Below are 23092 nucleotides of genomic sequence, written 5' to 3' on the forward strand. Positions count from 1 at the left end.
GAGTAATACCCCTCCCCACCTTCTCACTATATAGAAGGATCTGGCAACTTCTGTTTCAGTGTATCTGAAGAAGTGTGCATGCACATGAAAGCTCATACCAAGAACTAACTTAGTTGGTCTTTAAGGTGCTACTGGAAGTTAATATGCAGATGATCTCCCTCGTATTAAACTGTACAGGGTAGGGGGTCTGGTGAATGGCTGGACATTTGATCCTATTGCAACAACAATATTGCTCACAACCTTGATTACATTAGTGATCGTAGTTTAATCCAATTTCATGTGCTCAAGACTTGCAGACCACATTACTAGATCTTCCGCTTCCTTCTCCCATTGCTCCTCATCCTGGCTCCTGTTCTTAGACACTCTTCCAGAAGTACTCTGGGATCCAGATGCTTTCATAGTAGGAATTATGCAAAAGGAAACAAGAGAATAAATGATTTTGTGTGTGTGTAAAACTGTAACTAAATTGGAGCACAACATTTGTGGTTTTTTTAAATTTTAAAAAGTGGTATACTATATTAACATATGTGCTAGATAATTTTTCTTATATTTCAAAGAACTCAAATGGTGTTTTAGTATATTAGGAGTAGGGTAGTTACTTTGAAGTGACTTTTTATGATCATTTTGAGAAATAATATGCATATAATTATTTGTGTCTGGAAATATGGCTTAAGATGGTAGGACCTTTGATTTGGGTTAATATTTATTGTTTTAGGTATAAAATTTGTTTTGTTTATGGAAAAGTCCATCAGGTAGAGTGTATGCTCAAAATGTTTACATGTTGGGTTTTACAGAAAAAGTTAACACATTTTATAGAAATCTGCCCACCATGCAGATAGTACAAAAGAGGAAACCAGATATCTTTATGCTACAGAAGATATGATTAAAGGAAAGTACAATAACATTTTCCATATGTTGAAAATGTACTCACAGGAAAGATTGAGGTTCACCTTTGCCACTCATGCAAGGACAAGAGGCAGTGTGGCAACAATGATTTAAGCCGCATATTATGGAAAGAATCCTGTCTTGCATTTCTGGGCCATAGACCTGATTGCTAGGGAGAATGTGAAATCATCCTCTGGAGGTGTTACAGGGAAGACTGATAAGCATATGTCAGGGATGGATCATTAAGTTTTGGGAAATATCTTCAATCTGGCAGATCAATCTTCTCTGTGATGGCGTACTGTTCCAAGCCAGGCTATGAGCCCTCCAAGCATTAAGCCACACCTGGAAGGTCTTCATTTGAGGTTCCTGGTGCAATCCAGAAAGGAATTGGAATGGCATTCTCCATGTTTGTGCAGCAGTAGTTTGGTGCAAAATAGGAGGATTTTGTCCTACTCCTAATAGGACCCCCCCCAAATGCTCTTCACAAAGAAGGAAGTGTGTAACACCTATACACCTTTTCATTCATCTAAATGACATGATCTCCAACAGTGAAAAGAGATGGTTATATTTTTATATAGTATATTATAAAATCAGTTTAGCTCTAAGTTCACAAGCAACAATCCCAATTACTTCAGGGAAAGTTGGCTATTTCTTCCACCTACACATATGTCGCTTCAAAGAAAGTAAAAAACAAAAATCTTGGAGTCTGAGAAGTACCTGGAGATGGGCTTAGCAGAGGATTATAACTTTTCTTGCTTTCTACCAATCTTTCTCTCTTTTGGTTTTTGATAAACTCAGAGATTAACAATCGATGCCTGAAATGATAAAGAACCAAAAAGGAAATGAGCACGGTTGAATGTAACTTGGGCCATGAACAGAAACATGGACTTGTTTGCTACAGTACCAGAAGTAAAGTCTTAGAAACCTAATTGATTTTCAGTTAATCTTATCTGCAGCAGATGGCTTTCAGGTTCGGGCTCCAAAATAGTTCAAAGTTAATTCTTATCTGAAAAAATACTTCAGCATGCACAAAAACAAAACAGCTGGGGGCAATGCTGGTACAAAAGATTGCATTGCTTGACATGAGTGGCCACAGCCTCCTCGCCTCTGCCCAAACTCCTCCTCCTCCTTGCCACTAGTGCCACCTTTTCCTTATCTTCTTCCTCTAGCCCCTGACATGGCCACCTACTCCACTTCCTTCTCTCCCCCCCCCTTATCCTCTTCCTCCCCTCCCCGCCACCATGCTAATGGTGGAAGCACTGGCATTCTCTCCACCTCCTCCCTACATTGCTCTGAGGAAGGGCCAAGGGGTCTTTTCTCAGAGCAAGGCATTCTGGACAAGGTGACTGGGAGAGCCCCTGCACCACCACTGCTGCTTTGCTGCTGCGCCTAGATGTTGTACTTAAACCCACAAGGCAAGCAAGCAAGCAAGCAAGCAAGCAGAGGTCTTGGGGGCACCCATTTGCCACCCCCAGCTGAATGCGGCAATTGTTTCAGCTTGCCTCATGAAAGTGTGGGCAGGTCCTGACTGGGGTTTTGCTCTTCAAGATATTTAGCACTTTACCCAACTTTCAGCAAGATAACAAAGCAGGTTCTTATCTGCTAAGCATGAAAGAGACCCTTTGAAGTAGGATTGGCAGGATAACCCACATTCCCAGGCATGCACTTATGGACTCCTGTGGACAAGAATGCGTGTGCCTCGGCACCTCACATGCTCTCACTCACAACAGCAAACACAATTCCCAGAATTCATTTATTTTTTATGCTCTGCTCATATTCCTTCTTTGCATTTTGCGCCATTGTTTTCAGAGCAATAAACTTTATTAACCAGATGGTTTTTTTGCTATACCAATTGCAGTTGTTCACACCAGAATCTGAGCAACGGACAGCATGCAATGTAAAGTTGAATACTTGAACACTGTATATATTCCAGTGGAATAACTCTAGTTATCTGCCTTGGCTGTGGCGGAGGGAAATATGCACCAGATGTAGTCAGCATGGTGCCCTCCACATGCTCTGCAGATGGACTACAACTCACATCAGCTCCAGCCAGTATGAACAATAGTGAGGACCAATGGGAGTTACAGCCTACAACATCTGTAGGGCATTTTGGCTATCCTTGCTGACTGTCGCAGCTAAAACAGACCTAACCTTGGAAAGAAATATTACAGTCCTGTAATATTAGAAAAGCTATACCCTTACGCATGACAACAATATAGAAGAGCGGTAACATTAAAAAGACTAGACAAAACATGGAAAATGACACTTTGAAATCCAATCAGATCTCCCACAACATGCGTTGTTTGGTCCTTAAAAAGTAGATATGATGAATTATCTAGTTATCATTATTTTTTTGCCTACCCACATAACCATACGGGTGGATTGCTCAGAGTACCAGTACAGCCACAATGAAAGCAAATTTAAATCAATACCACCCCCAAATTCTGGAACCACACTCACCCTTTCCTTAAAATTAGACAACATTACTAGATGCTATCCAGTGCTACAGAGAGGGGCAAACAGATATTTCAATGGAAATAAACTTTTAAAAAAAGTTAGCAAGAACTTAATTATTTGCAGAGCAATGCTGCAATGGGGAGGGGTTAACCTTGAATTTTTCACTCTTTTAAATGGGTCACATAAACGCTTTAGTAGTATTAGACTTACAGGTTCCTCCCTTATTTTTTTAAAATGTAAAAGTATTGTTCAGGCATAGAGAGGGGATTGAGTCTTGTGACACTGTTAAACAGATGTCTATGACAATCACAAAAGTTAGCACACATACACTAAATTCATATATTTTGGCTTCAGTGGTTTCTGGTGGGAGAAAATCTGTTTTGTCCGGTGTGATTTGTGGTTTGCTTGCCACTATAACTTAAATTCTACTTCCTGACAATGCATAACCTAGAAGGAAATCAACCCAAGAGCCCCTTGATCTTCTGAAAAATGAAAAGTCTGTATAAGCTCTTGATTTATCCATTCTCCTGCTCCCACTGACAAAACTGGGGCGGGGGGAGTGACTTTCAATTAAATATAAACTTAATTTGGTTAAATGAATTCTCCTTTCAGCCACATGGGGGCGTAAATGGTTTAGATTTTCACAAAGAATTGCAGGGGGTATTTCTTAAAAATGTACTACATGCTCAAAGTGTTTCAATGATCATTAAGCTGGTAAAATCCCTGCGCTCTCTCTCAATCTGTTAACTGAATCTGAGGCACCCTTCCCAATATTAAAAAAAAACAATCATCTTCATATGTACCTTTCTCGCTATTATTCGCCACTGCTGTTTTATACAAATAGTTACAAACTACATTGCCTGGTGCACATGGATAAATCAAGGGGAAACAAACAAAATCTAAGCCTCACTTTGCTGCAACAAGAAAGAATTTAGTTTAATGTCCTAATCACCACCTATTCCCCAAAGTGTCACCAACTGGAGCCAACTAACTTTGCCCCACAGTACTCAATGGGAGCTTATTAAAAAATGAGCCCACAGTTCCTTGTAAAACCTTATTCAGCATTTCTTGTTCCTGCTATGACTATGGGGCAGAAGATGACATATATATGTGATATACTTCCTTGTGGAAAGTCCAGTTGCCTAACATAGGACCTTCTAAACTTGCAAAAGCTGCTCATGAATGTCACCTGCAGAATGTCAGAACACATGACAACACACTAGTGTTCTGGGGATATTACCCAGTCATTGCAGGAGATATCCCAGAAAGAAGAAATGTTTAGGATCAATCACTAACTATGGCTACGAAGCATTTTGGTGCATAATGTTGCTTACTAGGTCTAGCAAAATGAGAGATGTGATGTCAAAAGGAGAGCAGTTTTTGTAAGTGAAGCTAGTGACTGCTTTGAAGCTTTTTATATTTAAACAACTCATTTTAATTGCAGAATTCAGAAGAGCTCTGTACATAGCAGAAGTTTGCATTCTACAGCAGAGAAACTAGTTCTGTAATAAGCATTGCCCTAAGTACTTTATGAAGTATCAGTGTGTGAAATCCAATGGCCACTTAACATGTGCTTATCAACTTAAACCCACCCCCACCCCGCAAGGCAACTGTAATTGCACTGAGAGACAGTAATCTATAGGCTCCAACTATTTAGTGAGCTGAATGGTATTCTCATCCTGCCCAACAGCTATGGAAAGTCCACCATGGCAAGGCTAAGCACACAGGGCCTCCAGAAAATGAGGGCCTTCAGACAACTGTTTATTTACATCCTTCAAGCTGCTACAGGCAAAGTTTGCAGTGGTGCCCACAAAATAGGTGGCTGACCATTCTCACCACAGTTTGTAGGAACAAATGCTACATAAAAACAGCCTTACGTGCTGTTTTAAAATGTTTTATGAATTCAGCTTTAATCATAAAATTACTGGTATATTTAGCGGAGCTGAAATTATGACTATCACTCTGCTCTTTTCTTCCTATCCAAATTTACATGTTAAAAGAGAAACTGCAAATGTTCAAACTTACTTTTCCCATCCCTAACTCTGCGGAAAGCCATCTACTTAGTCTTTAATTTGATTTTGACCTGTTTTAGGAGGTAATTTAATTATTGTTTGATTTTATACCAATGTTATATATCTGATGTTAGCCACCCTGAGCCCGACTTTGGCCGGGGAGGGTGGGTTATAAATAAAAGTTTGTTATATTATTATTATTATTACTATTAATTGTTTTGCACAGAGGTAACAGCATAAATCCAGGGCCACGTCCACGAGTATGTCTTTGGGGAAATTCCCATTCCCATTTCTGCATGTTAAGATGTGATCTTAATTGTCAGGAGTGCCTTATGTTCCTAAAAAAAAATAAATCTAATATCTTATTATATACATTATACACAAAACATTGTATAAAATTAATATAGTCAATATACTAGCAAAACACTCCAAATACATGCTTGAGTGCTTCATCCTTGAGCAGAGCTTACTTAGAAGCCTGTACTGAATTATTGCTTTTAAGCACTTAGCTCAAGATGCCTATGACAGATCTCTGCTCATGCTGAAGTGCTCCTCAGGCAGCAAATGCCACCTCAAGGCATTTCCTGCCTGAAGCGGAACCCAATTGGCACCTCCCTGCAAAAGACAACATTCTAAGATGCCTTGCTACACCATTCAGACACCAATCTCTGCCTTCAGGTATGGCTTTATGCTGCGACACAACAGGGTCAGCCACGCAGACAACTTTTTCACTACAAGCAAAACTGGATTGCTGCCGTCCTCATCTTGACATGCAATAGTTAGGGGAATCAGCTTTTTGCCAACCAAAAGAAGCAACAGATAAAAAGGAGACCAGATTGGAAAGTGTCTGTCTCCTACCGCCAGATGGCAGTGGGAGGTGGCCATTTCACTCAGGCAAATTCAAACGGGTGGGGGGTTCATAGCAAGTTTCTTTCATGTTCCTATGAAGTTAACATGAGAAAGCTGCTCTGATTCACAGCAAATGCTGCTTTCTCAAACAGCTCCAGCCTGTTCATGCTGCATTTTTTTTAAAGTAAAAAATGGACAGATGGGTCAAAAAGGACGTTCTCAGTTTTTTGGAATGTTTTCTTGGGTCACGTAGGATGCTGTGGTGCTACATAATGAAGCAATTATCAAATGCATAACACAAAGAACTTCTGTTAAGGGAAATAAAACAAGGAAGTTGTGTCAAAGAAAAATTAACCCTATATTCCTCGAGTTTCTTCAGAAAGAAAAATAAACTCATTTAGTCCCATAGTTTGCTTTCCTTCAATTTGAACTTCAGATTAGATATCCATAGCGTTTCTGTGAGTTTGTGGGCAAAACTATCTGGTGAAGGTTGCCTTTCCCTGCCCTGTATGTATAAACATATATATGAAATAATTAGTTGCAATCTTCTTCAGCATGTTTCAAAACATACATTAAATACATAGTGCAAGTCAGGTAAAATAGATTCTTCCATATGGGTATAATCTATTCTATAACCTTTAGACATTATAATCAGACTGCCTGATTATTTGCTCTGGGGTCAGAGGGACAGGGATGCACATGCTTCTCTGTTCCCAGAGCAAGTTCCAAATAAAATGGAATGATTGGCCTTTATAAGGACGAGGAGGCACTCCCCACACAGCCCCAGGACCAGCCCATTCTGCATCTTCTGTCATATGCAAGTATTGAAAATGACAGGGGAAAATAAGTAGCAGCTAAAGGAGGGCTGGTTGCAGTATTGGGGAAATCACAGGAATCCACTAGCAGTCAACTTCCTTGTCCACTCCTCCTCTCCTTAATGAGACAAAATGTGAAATATTGCAAATTTACTTGGTTGAGTGCTGCATCCTGACCCTGATGATGCTCCTTGTGGAGATACAGAGGCACTAAGATCAGTGATTAGAGACAGAAAAGCAGCAGTAACTGTTATGTGTAACAAAGGAGGGCCAGGCTGGGTGACAGGTAGAGTTATTGACAATTCATTTCTCAGATACTCAGTTGTTTGAAGGCAGCAAAACAATACTATCCATTTAGTCTTCTGTGCCACCAAAAGCCATTTTCTATAGAGCCAGTGAACTAAAGGAACACTGAACTGAGTCACAAAAACAAATAAAGGCAAGATTATTTGGAGATCCATAGGGACAGGTATGGGCCTCCTGCAACCTGATAGTCTTCCACAAATAATTAAGAACATAAGAAGGGCCCAATCAGACCAAAGCCCTGTGTAATTCAGCATTCTGTTCTCACGGTGACCAACCAGATGCACGGAGACCACAAACAGGCCATGAGTATTATATCACAGTACCTAGTATCAGAGGCATACTGGAAAGTCAAGCCTCTTCTCCCAATCCCAAACAGACACAAAGAAGAATAGAAGATTTTAAATCTACTTAGGAGGCAGCAACCACACACATTGGATAAAATAATAAAGAGAATTGTCCCCAAAACTAATTCTGAGTCAAACATGTCATTTCAGTTTTCTTTTTGCTTATACTATTGTCAAAAGGTGCCTATATTTTCAGTGAGTTTTCAGCAGCCGCTTGACATGAAGGAACCCTACCCTAAGAGTCTAACTAGGGTGACATGGACTAATGAAAGGGTTTACAGAAAGAAATTATGAGGAGACCCTGCCAAGGTTTTGCTCATTTGGACAGACAAGTTCAAGGATTGCTGAGCTCCCTTGCTCCCAAGGCTCAGGAGCTGCCTCGAGATGTGCTGTAACTTAAGAACTGCATAGTTCCCTGGAACAATTAACACCTAGGACTGGGATGAAAATAGAAATGAAATTTTGAAGAGCAGTTAAAAACTTACAGCTCATGCATATCCATAATCTCCTTTTATATTTTGACCCAGAGAAGACCTCTCAAGGAAAGAATGCTGAATTCATAATACATCTGAGCATTATAAGCGAAACAAATTTGCTTTCTGAACAACAGCATTATGAACTTTTGAGAACCCCTGCTTCAAACACCCCAGAAGTTTGTTTGTTTGCTTGTTTCTTTCTTTCTTTCTTTCTTTCTTTCTTTCTTTCTTTCTTTCTTTCTTTCTTTCTTTCTAAAAGTTGTTAAACTTTCACAAAGGAGACAGGTGAACTCATTGCTGATGGAGTCCTTGCACTGTATTATTATTATTATTGCTACATGATTATGTATTACTTGACCCTGTGGCTTCATAATTCAAAGCATACATTTTGATTTACTACAGATATCCTCACAAAGACATTTTGCATATATAATCACTATAACACCAAGACCCCAAATTTGGCACCATATTTTGCTGCTTCTCGATGTGAACAATTTGAATTTTCATAAGATACATACGTAAGACTATCCCATTGTCCTTTGTCCACATTTTCTGCCCTCCATCCATAGCGGTTTCCTATGAAGTTTGGGTCTTCAAACACTAGAAAGAGAATTGCCAACAGTTTCAACAGGAGAACAATTATGTTTAGTGGAAACAATAAGGGTCTGAACAACAAGCCTGATCCTTAAACATACTATGCCTTTCAGCATAGTATGGAAGCTGAAGGAATGATAAAGGAAAACTTCAGCGAGCAACATGAACCCTAAATAAAATCCTATATACAAAAGTGAATTTAAGACATGTTTCATGGTTTCTTCTATGGGTGTTTCTGCCAGTTGACATTAGGAAAACAGCAACCAGGAAAACGACCTTCTCAGTGTTTGTGTCCCACTTGTAGAGTAACTGAGCCACCAACCTTTTATTATTCAGGAGACGGGGTATAACCAATTTTCATAGACACTGGTGACTTCTATGCCTTGCTGTATTACTGCTGCTATTTTAAATTCTAACTTATTATTAGAATTGTTCTGTGTACATGTTTTTAGTTTTCAAATATTCTATTTGGGGGAATGGCAAACCGGTCCCCTATTTACCAGCCCGCCCACCAGCCCTGCTGCTGCTACATCAGAGCAGCAAGAAGCTTCAGTACCACCCCCTCTTCCCCCTGCCATGCTCTGAGGAAGAGTAAAGCCATTTTGAAAAAGGTGACTGGGACAATACCTCTGCTGCCATTGATTGGCAGCAACAGCTAGAAGTTCTGTTTAAACTTAAGCGTAGGTGCCCACTCCCTGGGGCCCTGGGGGCCCAAGCACCCACAAGATTCCCTATGAAGGGACTGGGCACCCACAAATTCCAGTGCCAGGGCCATGCACACTGCATGGCACCCACAGCCCCGGGCATCCATGGTCGCAGGGCCAAGCTGGCACTCCTGAAGTTAAGTTTACTGTAACTAGTTGAGGCAAGGAAGGGGTAACAGTGGCAGCAGCAGAAGGGAAAGGAGGAGGGGAACTGACAGCAGAGGTAGGGGAAATGGGGGGGGCAGGCAGGATGATGGCCACCGTCTGCCTCAGGTGACACAATGTATTGCACCAGTCTTGCTCCTACATATCACTTGAGCATTTCAAGAGTGCACGGTGGGTGAAAAATATCAATCCATGATGAATTGTTCATGTGGTACTGGCACATACATGCAACTTTAAAAAGAAGATAGCTACATTTCTCCATAACAAAAAAAAAAAGCAACTGCTACAGAAGCTGCAGTATTATAATACCTTTAATAGGACTAACCAAAATCTCTCAAAGTCATGAGCCAGCTTTCATCCAAAAATTTCCTTAGTGTATGGCATTGCTCCTGAAAGTTTGTGCGGCCTGACTTAAAACTGCAGCTGCCGTACTAGGAGGTCATGAGAATGAGCCCTTGCACTTACTCAAATCTAGCACAAGATCAGAATCAGGCTTGCTATCTTTAGTTTTTGCTAAACCAAAAGCATCAGCTTACCTGGGCTTTTAAACTCTTCTGCAGCTTTTGATGTGGCCAATTTATACCATGTCCAGTAATATTCTTCATACGATATGGATGTAACATATCTGAAAATATACATTTGGGAGGAGGATGAGTTTTCAGAGAGGATTATGCAATTAGATATCTGACACAGGTTTTCTGGCAGAATGTTCTACAAAGCAACAGAATCAGCAAAAAAATGAAAAAGAAAGGAGGCTTGAAAGGACCACATTTCTTACTACTCACTTTCCACACAAAGACAAACAGTATGACTTTAAGGAAACACAAGCCTACATATTTGCACCCAGTTTGAGTGAGCTGGATTGGTTCTTTGTATGAATCTCCTGCCCAAAAACTAAGAAAGATGACCTTATAACTTGCTTAGGACAACATCAAGAGAAATAAGCCTTAAAAATTCATATTAGGGATGTGTTTATCAAAGTAAGTTCACATATGAACCAACCATTTTTTTCTCAATTTGTTTTTTCATCTGTACACGACTCACAAACCTCAGTGTGAATCAGGTTGCTAGCAATCCAGACCTTAAAAAAAAAGAAAGTGGTAGCATTTTAAAAATGTTGCAGGATGGCAATATCTATGGAAAATCTGATTCATATTCCTGCTTCTCAACACGATCCTGTTTGTAGAAAGAGATCACATAAAAAAAAGAAAAGCAGTTAACTTCCATCTGTGCTCTGGTCTTTGTTTTTTTTAAAAAAAATCTAACACAACAAATACTGAATTCGTCTTATATCAGAAACAATGGAAATGATGTATTTTGAGTCGTAGAATAGAACCAGTGTTGGAAAGGACCTTGGAGGCAATTTAGTCCAGCCACTTGCTCAAGGCAGGATCCGTAATAGAGAATTGTTAATGCAGCATACAACTGAAGCTTCCCTGAGAGATGGCAGTCCAGTTTCTGTAAAGTGATGGACAGCCCACATGAAGTAGATGGTGCCACAAGATCAGGGCCAGCCTTACCGTTAGGCAAACTGAGGCAATCACCTCAGAAATGAGCATGGGAGGGGCAAGTTAGCATCCCACAGGCCTACCTAGATTTCCCCCCCCACCCCCCGCTTTGCTGAATTAAGGACCAAGAAGGTTCTTCCACAGAATGAAACATTCTGGGTGCAATGGCTGTGAGATTGCCTGTGCTGGCTCTGTGAGTTGTTGTAGTGGTGATGATGCCAGAAAATTGTGTGTGTGGGGGGGGAGTTTATAACGATACTGAAACTTTACATTTTCACCCCTAATTATTGTGTTTAAAGACCCCCAGAGCTGCACTGAAATTCCAACTGAAAGCTTTTCCCTCTTCCTCTGATAAAGTCGTCAGAAACACACCAACACACTTGGCTATAACACAGGGCAGGTTATGGCTTCTCAGAAATTCAGAAGCAAGCTATGCTGTGCTGTGTTTAAAGAAAAGTATAATCATGTCAAACAAACAAACAAACAAACAAACAGGTGAGAGCTAGGCAGCGGGCTCTTTCCTGACTTTCTGTCCGGTGCAAATGAAGAAAAAAGGATGGTCTCTCTCTCTCTGGCAGGGGGACACTATGAGAAAGCAGGCAGAGTTGTATGCAGCCTTTGTATAGCTTAGTGCCTAGGGCGTTCAATGTCTTATTCACTGTTGGACATACTTCAATAAAATAGGCCTATCACCAAATCAAATAATTGAATAATTAAAAATAAAAGCAGCAGCATAATTTTATAAATAAGCCAAACAGAGGGAGCCATGTATAGGAGCTCCAAAAAACCCTCTGGGCGTGTTACTACCACAGATATTTCAGCAGGCTTCAAAGAATTCAAGAGGAAGGAGACCAGCAACATACTATCTTACAAAATGACAACAATCTTGAGCACAAAGAACATCATTATTCTTGGTATATTTGATGTTCCTGCCCTGCTCTTTCCTCCAATTTTGCTTCTGCTGTCCTGTAAGATGTTAGCAGCTGCTCTTCAAAGACTTTATACTTTCCTCTTTATTTAAAGTTGTGAGAAACTGTTCAACTCTGAACCTTCTTCAGCCACTAACAACAAGGCTGACACCTCTATACTTTCCTAGTACCCTCAACCCTAAAGCTTTTTGCTCTCCTGCCCCATAAAACTGTCCCAATATTTTAATACCACAGAAATTCTGGTGGGAATGGATGGAGTTCAGGAAGGGGCATGTTTGTAGCTCGAGGGAACTCCTGGAACCAATATTGTCACCTGAGGCCCAGCTGGCCTCAGTGGCTCGGCTGTTTCTAGATACATTTGGTTATTGGAAACGGCCCCCCAGGACAGAGATGATTTGGACACAGTATTCCATGCTCTGGTAACTTTCAGACTGGATTATTGCAATGCATTCTATGTAGGGCTGCCCTTGAAGACAAATCAGAAAAGTCAACTGGTTCAAAATGCAGTGACCAGGTTACTGGGTAGGGTTGCCTTTAGAATTTGTATAAACATTCCTTTAAAACAGCTGCATTGGCTGCCGGTTCATTTCTAAGCTTAATTTAATGTGCGCACGCTAGTGTTTAAAGCTCTAAATAACAGGTCCAAAGTATCTGAAAGCTCACCTTTCCTACAGACCCTCTTGTGTTTTCAGTTACTTTTGTAACAATATGTAGTGACAAGCAATGAATTGTGGAATGTGATACTGAATCACAGTTCAATCCTTCTCCCAGTCACATGGGAGGAAGGGAGTGGGGAACATTGCAGCCTATGGCTTCACTTGGGCTTGCAGAGGCTCATGCATGTAACACTAAATCATGGTTTAGCTGTTACACACAAACTCAGCCATAATAAACTGTTGTTGTTGTTGTTATGGTTTTATCCATCCTGCTAAATATTTATGGTTTTGTTCTAATGCTTCTTCCACTGTTTAAACTTATAGAGGTTTTATATCTTTATTGTTTCAGTCATTTTATTGTTATCCTGATATAAATTTTTCTGAATGATGGCTTACTAGTTTTCTAATTAACCAATTAACCAAACAACCGATCAACCAGAAATATATAAAAGGAGTTAATTTATACAGTTACCCTAATTTGGATGGTTATAAAATTGTAAGCTTTTTGTGGCCCATTTACAGCCTCTTAATCATAATTTATTACCTTTCTTGGCCATATTCTTCATCTTCCTGGGGATGCCTGAATGTGCTGAGAGATCTTTCCAAACTGATAGCTATAAAAAGAGCAACTTTTAAAAATATGTGATTTGCTTATCCTTAATGTTCTCGGCACTTACAATCCTATCATGCCCCCCCAAAGGGCACACTAATACATAGTTCAGATGTAGTTGAACCCAATGCACAGGAATGTCAGTGATCTCAAAACTTGGCCAAAACTACATGGATGCAACGGTTCTGTGAATTGGTGTTTGCAAGTGTGAGGTGGACATGCAACTGCTGCAGTTTGCACAATCACCGCAGCTTGAAGAGGTACTGCCATGACCATTCAAAGTGCAGTGGCAAATTGTCTACATACCATGTGCAACAAGTGCCTCATTTGATCCTGTCTGGCTTTTGAGGCTGCCCCATACTTAGTGCCAACCCATAGGAAATTGTATGGGGTCAATGAAGACCTGAACGGATTCTAATTTGTCTGAACAAACCCATTCACATCACAGGTGCAGAATAAAAATGATGTCTTGACCCAGGAGGCCTGTTGCATAGTGATAATGCTACAACTACCCCAGCTGAGAACTGCATCCTCCAGTCAAACACAACCTCAAGGAAAGAATGCTCATATAGGGTCTTGCCATATGAAGACCAAACCACCCTTGTGCTCAGCCTTTTTCAATCTTGGGTCCCCCTATGTTCTTTAACTGCAATTCCCATCATCCTTGACCACTGGCCATGCTGGCAGGAAATGATACAAGTTGTAGTTAGTGCTATTTTTCTAGAAAAAGAGGTGCCAGAACTCACCATGAAGGCCTCCCTCGTTCTCTTAGAATGACTGGAGGTGCTGGAACCCACAAGAAAGGTACCAGAACTGAGTTCCAGTGAGTTCCCACTGAAAAAAAGCCCTGGTTGTAGTCCAACAACATCTGGGGACCCAAGGTTGAGAAAGGCTGCTCTTGGAGGTCCAATGAATGTGGCCTATAGTTACACATATTTTAACGTGTCTGAATTATATTACATCTTTGATCTACTCAGGTGAGATCAGAATACATGGAAGGTGCAGGATACATCTCAGTTCCAATGTTAATATTTACTTGGGCTCAAACCTTAATGTAAAGTAGTAGCAAAATAGTGGCATTGCTATGTGGTTACTTTTCATTGTGGGTGATGCTGTAGGGTAAATGTGGCATCTAAAGAAATCACTGGCTAAGAACTCTAACTTTCTCCTATTCCAGTGTTGCCCTTGCTTCATTTCCCAGCTCATGACCTCTGCATCACCTCTGAACACTGCCTGGCAAATATGCTTTGTGAGATCATAGATCTGCCTAGAGAACCCATACTCAAGTTACATTGCCAATCACACTAATTAAAATTTACTGCCTTGTGTAAAATAGTGGTTTTTTAAGAAAGCCATTTAAACGGGTTCTTCTAAAACTCCCCATGGTGCTCAAAGAATATATTTATGACTAAAAGCATAAAGCATGGAGGTTTATTACCATCTAGGTGCTGGCTAGTTCTGACACACTGTATAACTTTTTTCCTATACAGGGGATAATTGTTCTTCAGCAAATGAGCTGCCTCCAAGTTCACTGGATTTTTCAAAACTGGAATAGACAGCAAAACCTGCAGGAAGATACATGGGCGTACCAGTTTATAAAGCTTTATGAATCATCAGAATTCAGAGAAAGTAAAAGCATTTCATGACTGAAAAGAAGGATACAAACATTTACTTCTTTGGCAAATCCTGTTCTATGTGTGTGTGCACAAGGAAAACAGTATGGTCAGCCTATACCTCCCACCATTCTGCTCTGTTTGCCTCAACCATGCCACTCCTGACTGACATGGCTGAGTGGCAGACATGGAGTAATTGGGGGGGGGGGGAGTGAGCCAGATCTCTCTATGGCTAAACCACTTAACAGGAAAGCGACTTTGCAGCCTCAACTTCCTTACAGAGGTGATTGCTGCCAGTCCCGCCATGAGAAAAATCTATGGGTGAATTCCCATCTTGCGTGTGTAGAGCGTTAGGCTGCACATCCACCATACTTTTAAAGCACATCCAGCCCCAGATGAACTCCTGGTAACTGTAGTTTGTTAAGGGTAGCTTTGTGAGGGGTGCACTACAGTTCTCATGATTCTTTTTTTGGTGTGTGTGTGTGTGCTTTAAATGTGCGGGGCGTGTGCAGCCTAATACTCTGCACACAGAAGATAGGAATTCACTCACAGCTTTTTCTCAGGGTTCCCCAACAAGATTCAGCTGGGTGTCTTTGCACGACACCAAAGAAATGTAGGCACATTTTGTCCCAGAACACTCTAAAATTCATGATGGAAAGTTAGCCATGTTGATTACTTTGCCCACACTGGTTTGCTTGTAAAAGAGTGACAGAAAGAGCCTTAACATATGAAAGACAGAACTAGCAAAAGCTGCAACTGGGCTATTCATGTTGTAGATAGGTAGCCGTGTTGGTCTGCCATAGTCAAAATAAAAAAATTCCTTCCAGTAGCACCTTAAAGACCAACTAAGTTAGTTCTTGGTATGAGCTTTCGTGTGCATGCACACTTCTTCAGATACACAGTGTATCTGAAGAAGTGTGCATGCACACGAAAGCTCATACCAAGAACTAACTTAGTTGGTCTTTAAGGTGCTACTGGAAGGATTTTTTTTATTTTGGGCTATTCATGTTCACCATTAGAACTGTCTGAAGTTCTGTCTAAAACATAATTCACATACAGATTAAATTCTTATCCAAATTAAGAAGTTACTGCTACAGCTTTTAAAAGGTGGCCTTTTTCTGCTTTTATTTTATTGCTTCTCACAACAGTTTTGTCCAAGCTGTTTCAGACAAGGCTAATAAGGAGTAAGTGAAGCACATGAGCAAAATGAGGTGAATTAACAAAAGATGAACAAAATTGAGTTTCACATTTCATACCTTAATTGGAAAATGGGGCCAAAGAAATGAGTTTGTACAAAACTGCTGATATATTACATCCAAAGCAACAACTACTTTTCGATTGAAACAGATTTCCTTTCTTTTTGGGTTCCATGTTTTGACTGTGAAAATCAATAGCAAACTGCTATGGCGTTCAATGAAACAAATATATGAATAACGGTTCCTGCTTTGTACAAATACAATTTAGGTTTGAAATCAATACTGTGACTGGAATCCAAAAAACTGAGAAAACAATTCTTTGAAGCTGGTGCATGTGTGCTATACTTTTTCCCTTATAGGCCCTCTCTCCTACTAACCAGCAAACTGATTCTGAAACTTGTAAAACTGAGGGAAGCTTCATAAACAGTTTGTGCTATGGGAGGGAGAGTGAACACATTTTCAAATAGTGAGAGGTGGCAGGGACTTCATTGGACTCATGGAAACCTATTACATGAACCTAAGTAAGCTATTTGGATCTTGGCATCAGACCCCAATTATCCTGATAACAAAAGAAAAGTAAGATAAATTATTTTTTGCACAGTTCTTTCTTTACCTGGATACAAAGTAGGATACTAGTCATTGTAAGTTTGGTGTCCCACTTGGTAGGATCATCTAGAAAATCCAGACAAGGTCTTCCAGTCTTTGGGTCCACTTGCATGGAAGACAAATCATTAATGCTCAGAATGGAGGTTCATACACTTATATGCCAATAAGACAGTTGAAACTTTGTATCAGAATTATGCTAGACAGGCTATGATAAGTTTTATTCCCTACAGCTAGACAACAAAAGAAAGGTATGCAGATATCTAAAGCTCTAACTGAGTTATTTTTCATTTAAAATTTGTATCTAGCTTTCTATTAAATAATTCAAAGCGACTAACAAAATTGCCATAGCAATGAACAAACAACATAATAAAGGCAAAAAAGTACACCACACCAGAAAAAAATTAAAAATTGAAAGTGGTTGCAAATGTATGAGCAGAAGTAATGTACAGTGGTGCCTCGCAAGACGAAATTAATTAGTTCCGCAAGTTTTTTCTTCTTGCGAGTTTTTCGTCTTGCGAAGCACGGTTTCCCATAGGAATGCATTGAAAATCAATTAATGCGTTCCTATGGAAACCGCCTTCAGACCAGGTCCGGGGACAGTCTGTCCCCCGACCTCTTCTGAAGGCTGGGGGGGGGGGACAAGGGCTTTTCTTCCCAGCCCCAGCATTAAAAAAAACCCCGGGACAGCGGAGGACTTCTCTGCTGTCCGGGGCGATCTTAAAATGCTGGCGGGCGGCATTTTAAAATCGCCCCGGGACAGCGGAGGACTTCTCTGCTGTCCGGGGCGATTTAAAAGCCTCTGGGAAGGCAGGCAGGGGGGACAAAGACTTTCGCCCCCCGCCCGCCTTCAGAAGAGGTCCAGGACCTCTTCTGAAGGCCGGCGGGGGGCAAAAGTCTTTGCTACCCCCCGCCTGCCTTCAAAAGCCGTCCGGGATAGCGGGACTTCCGGTTCGGCGCCAGCGCTAATGGCTGCTCCCTCTCCGAGCTCCGGAGAGAGGACGGCTCTGCGAGTTCGGGTCTGACCCGCTACGGCAAGCGGGGGACCCCTAAAATCACAGGAACGGAGCCTGTGAACAAGGAGATTCGGTGGGCACCTGAAGCGCCCCCCTTTACCGCAGAAAGAGCCTTTTTAAAGGCTCCGGAACGACAACGGGGAGCGCGGTGCTGAGAATCGCTACCCAGCCCGCAGGGTGAAGCCGCGTCGCCATTAGTGGAGAGCGCTGATTCCCTTCCTGAATAATCTGGACAAAAAAGACCCGTGAGTAAGATTGAACCTCTATCGTGCCAAAACTACTTGAAATTAGGCTGAAAACGGGAAAGGCGAAAATTAAGGAAGTCTGCCTTCCCCCGACTGCATGACAATTAAAGCAACGAAAGTTATTGAGCTGCATCCGTATGGGACATTGTTTTTAACTGCTTGAATCCGACATTTGGACTTTGACTACCCCCTCTAGCTTGCAGGGCAGAGGGGAGGAATAAGTGACTTTATAAGCTGCATGACCAACTTAAAGGAAAGGGAACTCTCTGCAGCCTTCAACCTGGCACAAACTGCTATTAGAACAAAGGAACACTGAACTGACTTGAGATTCTTGTGAAAGTAACAAAGTGGAAGTCTCATTGCCTATTTGATACAAAGTTTTGGGACTTTCTGGACACAATATATCAGGGAAGGCTGGGACTTTATCTATTGGGAAAGTGTTGCAATATACAGATAGAAGCCTCCCGATAAATTTGCTTTTTAAATACTCTTTGCCTTTGTTTGCGGACATTTTGATTTGCTCCCTCTAGAGGGTAAATTAAAAGTTGCTACGCTTTGGGACAGTGGAATTTTCCTTGAGGAGAAGGCTCTCGTGGGAAACGACCTTGGGATATGAGTGGCCCAGCAGACGAGATAAGCACGAGAGCCAAGACAAGGCAATATCAACAACAGCTACAGCAACATAAGAAAAGAGGCTCGATCTCAGGCATAACTCCTACAGTGACAACAGGACAAGAAAAAGGTACAGCAGTCTCCATGGATGCAGTGTCGCAAGCCCTTCTTAAGATAAACCAGTCTCTGGAGAATCTAACAAAGCAGACGGCAGAAAATACAAAGAAATTGACAGAGAATTCACAGAAATTGACAGATTTAACAACAAGACTTGACCTGAATACAGAATCTATAAACAGGCTTACGCAAGAAAATTCTGCCACACGCCAAATTGCGGAGGAAGCCAGAACTATTGCTGGAGAGACCCAGAAGAAATTAGAACCGATTGCCAGGAAGGTCTATGACCACGACACAACTCTGGCATTGTGGGAACTACAAAGAAAAGAAAGGAATTTGAAATTACGATCAATTCCAGAGGACGAAGGAGACAATCTTACGGACTTTTTAACGAAAGAGTTTGCTGATTCCTGGGAAGATCTAGAGGAAGACGAAATTAAAATCACAACAGCATTTAGACTGGGCAGAAGACAGAACAGAAAGGCGCCGAGAGACTGTCTGATTACCTTGAGATCGAAGGAGGAAAGAGACAAAATACTAAGACTACACTTTGAAAAGGCCTTACAAATTGGGAACTCACCGATACAGATCTTTAAAGACATTCCTAAACATATTTTGGACTTGAGAGCTTCTTATAAGGATTTGGTCTACCTGTTGAAGAAGAACGCCATTCTCTTCAGGTGGGAATTTCCACAGGGACTGTCTTTTGACTATAGGGGGAAGAAGGTGAAAATAAAGACGATACAGGATAAAGACAGGTTCCTGCAAAGAAATCAAGAAGACTTACAGAAAGGAACTGTAGACCCAATTGCTGAGCAAAAGAGTGTAATAGATATCCTGAACCTTTCGTTTGGACAGAACCTTCCACCACCAACAGAGGAGGAACAACAACTGGGAGCTGTTGGAGGAATACCAGAAAAATAACAAGATGGCCCTGCAATTCCTTAGCTGGAATTGTAATGGGATGAACAGTCCTTTGAAGAGACGACAAATATTCCATATTTTGTATAGAGAACAATTGGACTTGATTTGTTTACAGGAAACTCATATAACTAGAGCACACAGGAGACTGCTTATGAATAAAAAATTGGGACAAGAATTTATTTCGTCGGATAAAGTGAAAAAAAGAGGAGTTGTGATTTATGTAAAAGAGAAGTGGGCTCCAAAAATGATGTTCAAAGATGAACAAGGAAGATATTTAGCGGTGGAGATTCAGGTACAAGGAGAAAAATTGTTGATAATTGGGATCTATGCGCCAAATGAAGGTAAAGTAGAATTCTTCAAAAAACTCCATGAAACTTTGATGGACTATTTGGAATACAATATGATAATCATGGGAGATATGAATGGTGTAGTTTCTACAAACATGGACAAGACACAAAGACTGACACTTACTAAAGAAGGGAGACTCCCGAAGACTTTCTTCGAAATGACTGAAAATATGGACTTAATAGACATTTGGAGAACAAGGAACCCTCTTGAAAGAGAGGGAACCTTTTTCTCCCATGCAAAGATGACCTGGACCAGAATCGACCAAATATGGGTTACTAGTGGAATGGCTCCGAAGATTAAGAAGGTAGAAATCTGCCCAAAAACCTGTTCCGACCATAACGCCGTGAAGATGGAAATGAAATTTACAACAACTGGTCAGTTTAGATGGAGAATGAATGACACCCTATTTCGAGATAGAGAGATCCACATGAAGGCCCAAAAAACTCTAAAGGACTATTTTGAAATCAATCTAAAGGGCGATGTGGAAAAAAGAGTGATCTGGGACGCAAGTAAAGCTGTGATGCGAGGATTTTTGATTCAACAAAATTCAATAAAGAAGAGAAAACAGAATGAGAAAAAGGAAAAATTTTTGGAAAAGATAAAAGAAGGAGAGAAAAAATTAAGATCAAAACCAAAGTCCCAGGAGATTTTGAGGGAGATTAAGTTGTATCAAACACAATATATGGAATTGATGAACCAAGAGATAGAATGGAAAATAAAGCAAATGAAACAAAAGACATTTGAGTCGGCAGATAAATGTGGTAAACTTCTGGCATGGCAACTTAAGAAAAGACAGAAATTAAATACAGTCACAAGTCTAGAAGTGGATGGAAAAAATATATCTAAACCCAACGAGATAAGAAATTGTTTTGTGAGTTATTTTAAAAAACTTTATTCCCAAGGATTACAAAATGAAGAGGACATAGATAAATTCCTTAATAAATATGGATTACAAAAAATCTCTCATCATAGCAAGGTGGAGTTAAATCAGAGAATAACAGAACAAGAGATAGAGGGTGCCATTCAGGACATGCAATTGGGCAAATCTCCAGGGCCAGACGGACTGACTTCCAGATATTACAAATCTTTAAAGGAATGGCTGATACAACCGTTAAAGGAAGTTTGTAACGAGATTTTAGAGGGGAAAAAGGCACCCGAATCGTGGAAAGAAGCATATATCTCACTCATACCAAAGACAGAGACTGAAAAGACTCAACTGAAGAACTACCGCCCAATTTCGTTATTGAATGTGGATTACAAAATTTTTGCAGACATTTTAGCAAAAAGATTTAAAAGAGTACTGATGGAGAAGATTCATAGAGACCAAGCAGGCTTTCTCCCAAAAAGACACCTCTCAGACAATGTTAGGAACATAATAGACATTCTGGAAAAGTTAGAGGTGAACATAAACACTAAAGCAGTTTTGATATTTGTGGATGCGGAGAAAGCCTTTGACAATATTTCGTGGAGTTTTATGAAAAAGAATCTTCATGGGATGGGGGTAGGACAAGGATTTGAGAATGGTATGGGTGCAATATATTCCGAACAAAAAGCTAAGTTGATTGTAAACAATGTAATAACTGAGGAACTTAAGATAGAAAAAGGAACACGACAGGGGTGCCCAATTTCCCCATTGCTTTTTATTTCAGTCCTGGAGGTGTTGCTGAACATGATTAGAGATGACCAGCAAGTTAAAGGTGTAAAGGTCGGAACCAAACACTATAAGTTAAGAGCGTTCGCAGATGACCTCGTATTGACCCTGCAGGAGCCAAACACTAGTACAAAAAGAGTGTTGGAAATAATCCAACAATTTGGGCAGGTAGCTGGATTTAAATTGAATAAACAAAAAACTAAAGTCTTAGGGAAAAACCTAACAGATATGGAAAAGAATAAGTTCCAAGAAGAGACAGGTCTGACGGTGGTCAAGAAGGTGAAATATCTAGGGGTTAATTTAACATCTAAAAACTTGAATCTGTATAAGGACAATTATGAAAAATGTTGGTCAGAAATTAAAAAAGATCTAGAAATATGGTCAAATTTGAGATTGTCAATGTTAGGCCGAATTGCAGTGATTAAGATGAATGTATTGCCTAGAATGTTATTTTTATTTCAAACTTTGCAGATTATTGACAAGATGGACTGTTTCAAGAGGTGGCAGAAAGACATTGTGAAATTTGTCTGGCAGGGCAAAAAGCCCAGAATAAAATATAAAATATTAACAGATGCAAAAGAAAGAGGGGGATTTGCCCTGCCGGACTTAAAATTGTACTATGAAGCAGCAGCATTCTGCTGGCTGAAAGAGTGGATGCTCCCCGAGAATACAGATATCTTGGACTTAGAAGGTTTCAATAATGCATTTGGCTGGCATGCATATTTATGGTATGACAAAATCAAAGTGCATAGTGCCTTTAAAAACCATATTGTAAGGAAAGCGTTGCTTAATGTTTGGATAGGATAGTAGGATACTAGTCATTGTAAGTTTGGTGTCCCACTTGGTAGGATCATCTAGAAAATCCAGACAAGGTCTTCCAGTCTTTGGGTCCACTTGCACGGAAGACAAATCATTAATGCTCAGAATGGAGGTTCATACACTTATATGCCAATAAGACAGTTGAAACTTTGTATCAGAATTATGCTAGACAGGCTATGATAAGTTTTATTCCCTACAGCTAGACAACAAAAGAAAGGTATGCAGATATCTAAAGCTCTGAGTTATTTTTCATTTAAAATTTGTATCTAGCTTTCTATTAAATAATTCAAAGCGACTAACAAAATTGCCATAGCAATGAACAAACAACATAATAAAGGCAAAAAAGTACACCACACCAGAAAAAAATTAAAAATTGAAAGTGGTTGCAAATGTATGAGCAGAAGTAATGTACAGTGGTGCCTCGCAAGACGAAATTAATTAGTTCCGCAAGTTTTTTCTTCTTGCGAGTTTTTCGTCTTGCGAAGCACGGTTTCCCATAGGAATGCATTGAAAATCAATTAATGCGTTCCTATGGAAACCGCCTTCAGACCAGGTCCGGGGACAGTCTGTCCCCCGACCTCTTCTGAAGGCTGGGGGGGGGGACAAGGGCTTTTCTTCCCAGCCCCAGCATTAAAAAA

General features: G+C 40.5%; 1 protein-coding gene across 1 annotated transcript in view; it reads right to left on the bottom strand.

Moving 5' to 3' along the window:
- Positions 1-245: 245 nt before the first annotated feature.
- The window catches only part of UBE2U (ubiquitin conjugating enzyme E2 U), a 29835-nt gene continuing 6988 nt past the window's right edge, over positions 246-23092 (bottom strand). The window contains exons 5-11 of the mRNA XM_082227620.1: positions 16733-16830; positions 14749-14875; positions 13245-13314; positions 10144-10232; positions 8663-8744; positions 1603-1700; positions 246-392 (exon numbers count right to left, since the gene is read on the bottom strand). Of these exons, the coding sequence (XP_082083746.1) occupies positions 265-392; positions 1603-1700; positions 8663-8744; positions 10144-10232; positions 13245-13314; positions 14749-14875; positions 16733-16830 (692 nt within the window). The 3' untranslated portion in view covers positions 246-264. The remainder of the gene's footprint in view (positions 393-1602; positions 1701-8662; positions 8745-10143; positions 10233-13244; positions 13315-14748; positions 14876-16732; positions 16831-23092) is intronic.

This window comes from Podarcis vaucheri (assembly GCF_965113315.1).
Source record: "Podarcis vaucheri genome assembly, chromosome: 6".
Classification (NCBI taxonomy): domain Eukaryota; kingdom Metazoa; phylum Chordata; class Lepidosauria; order Squamata; family Lacertidae; genus Podarcis; species Podarcis vaucheri.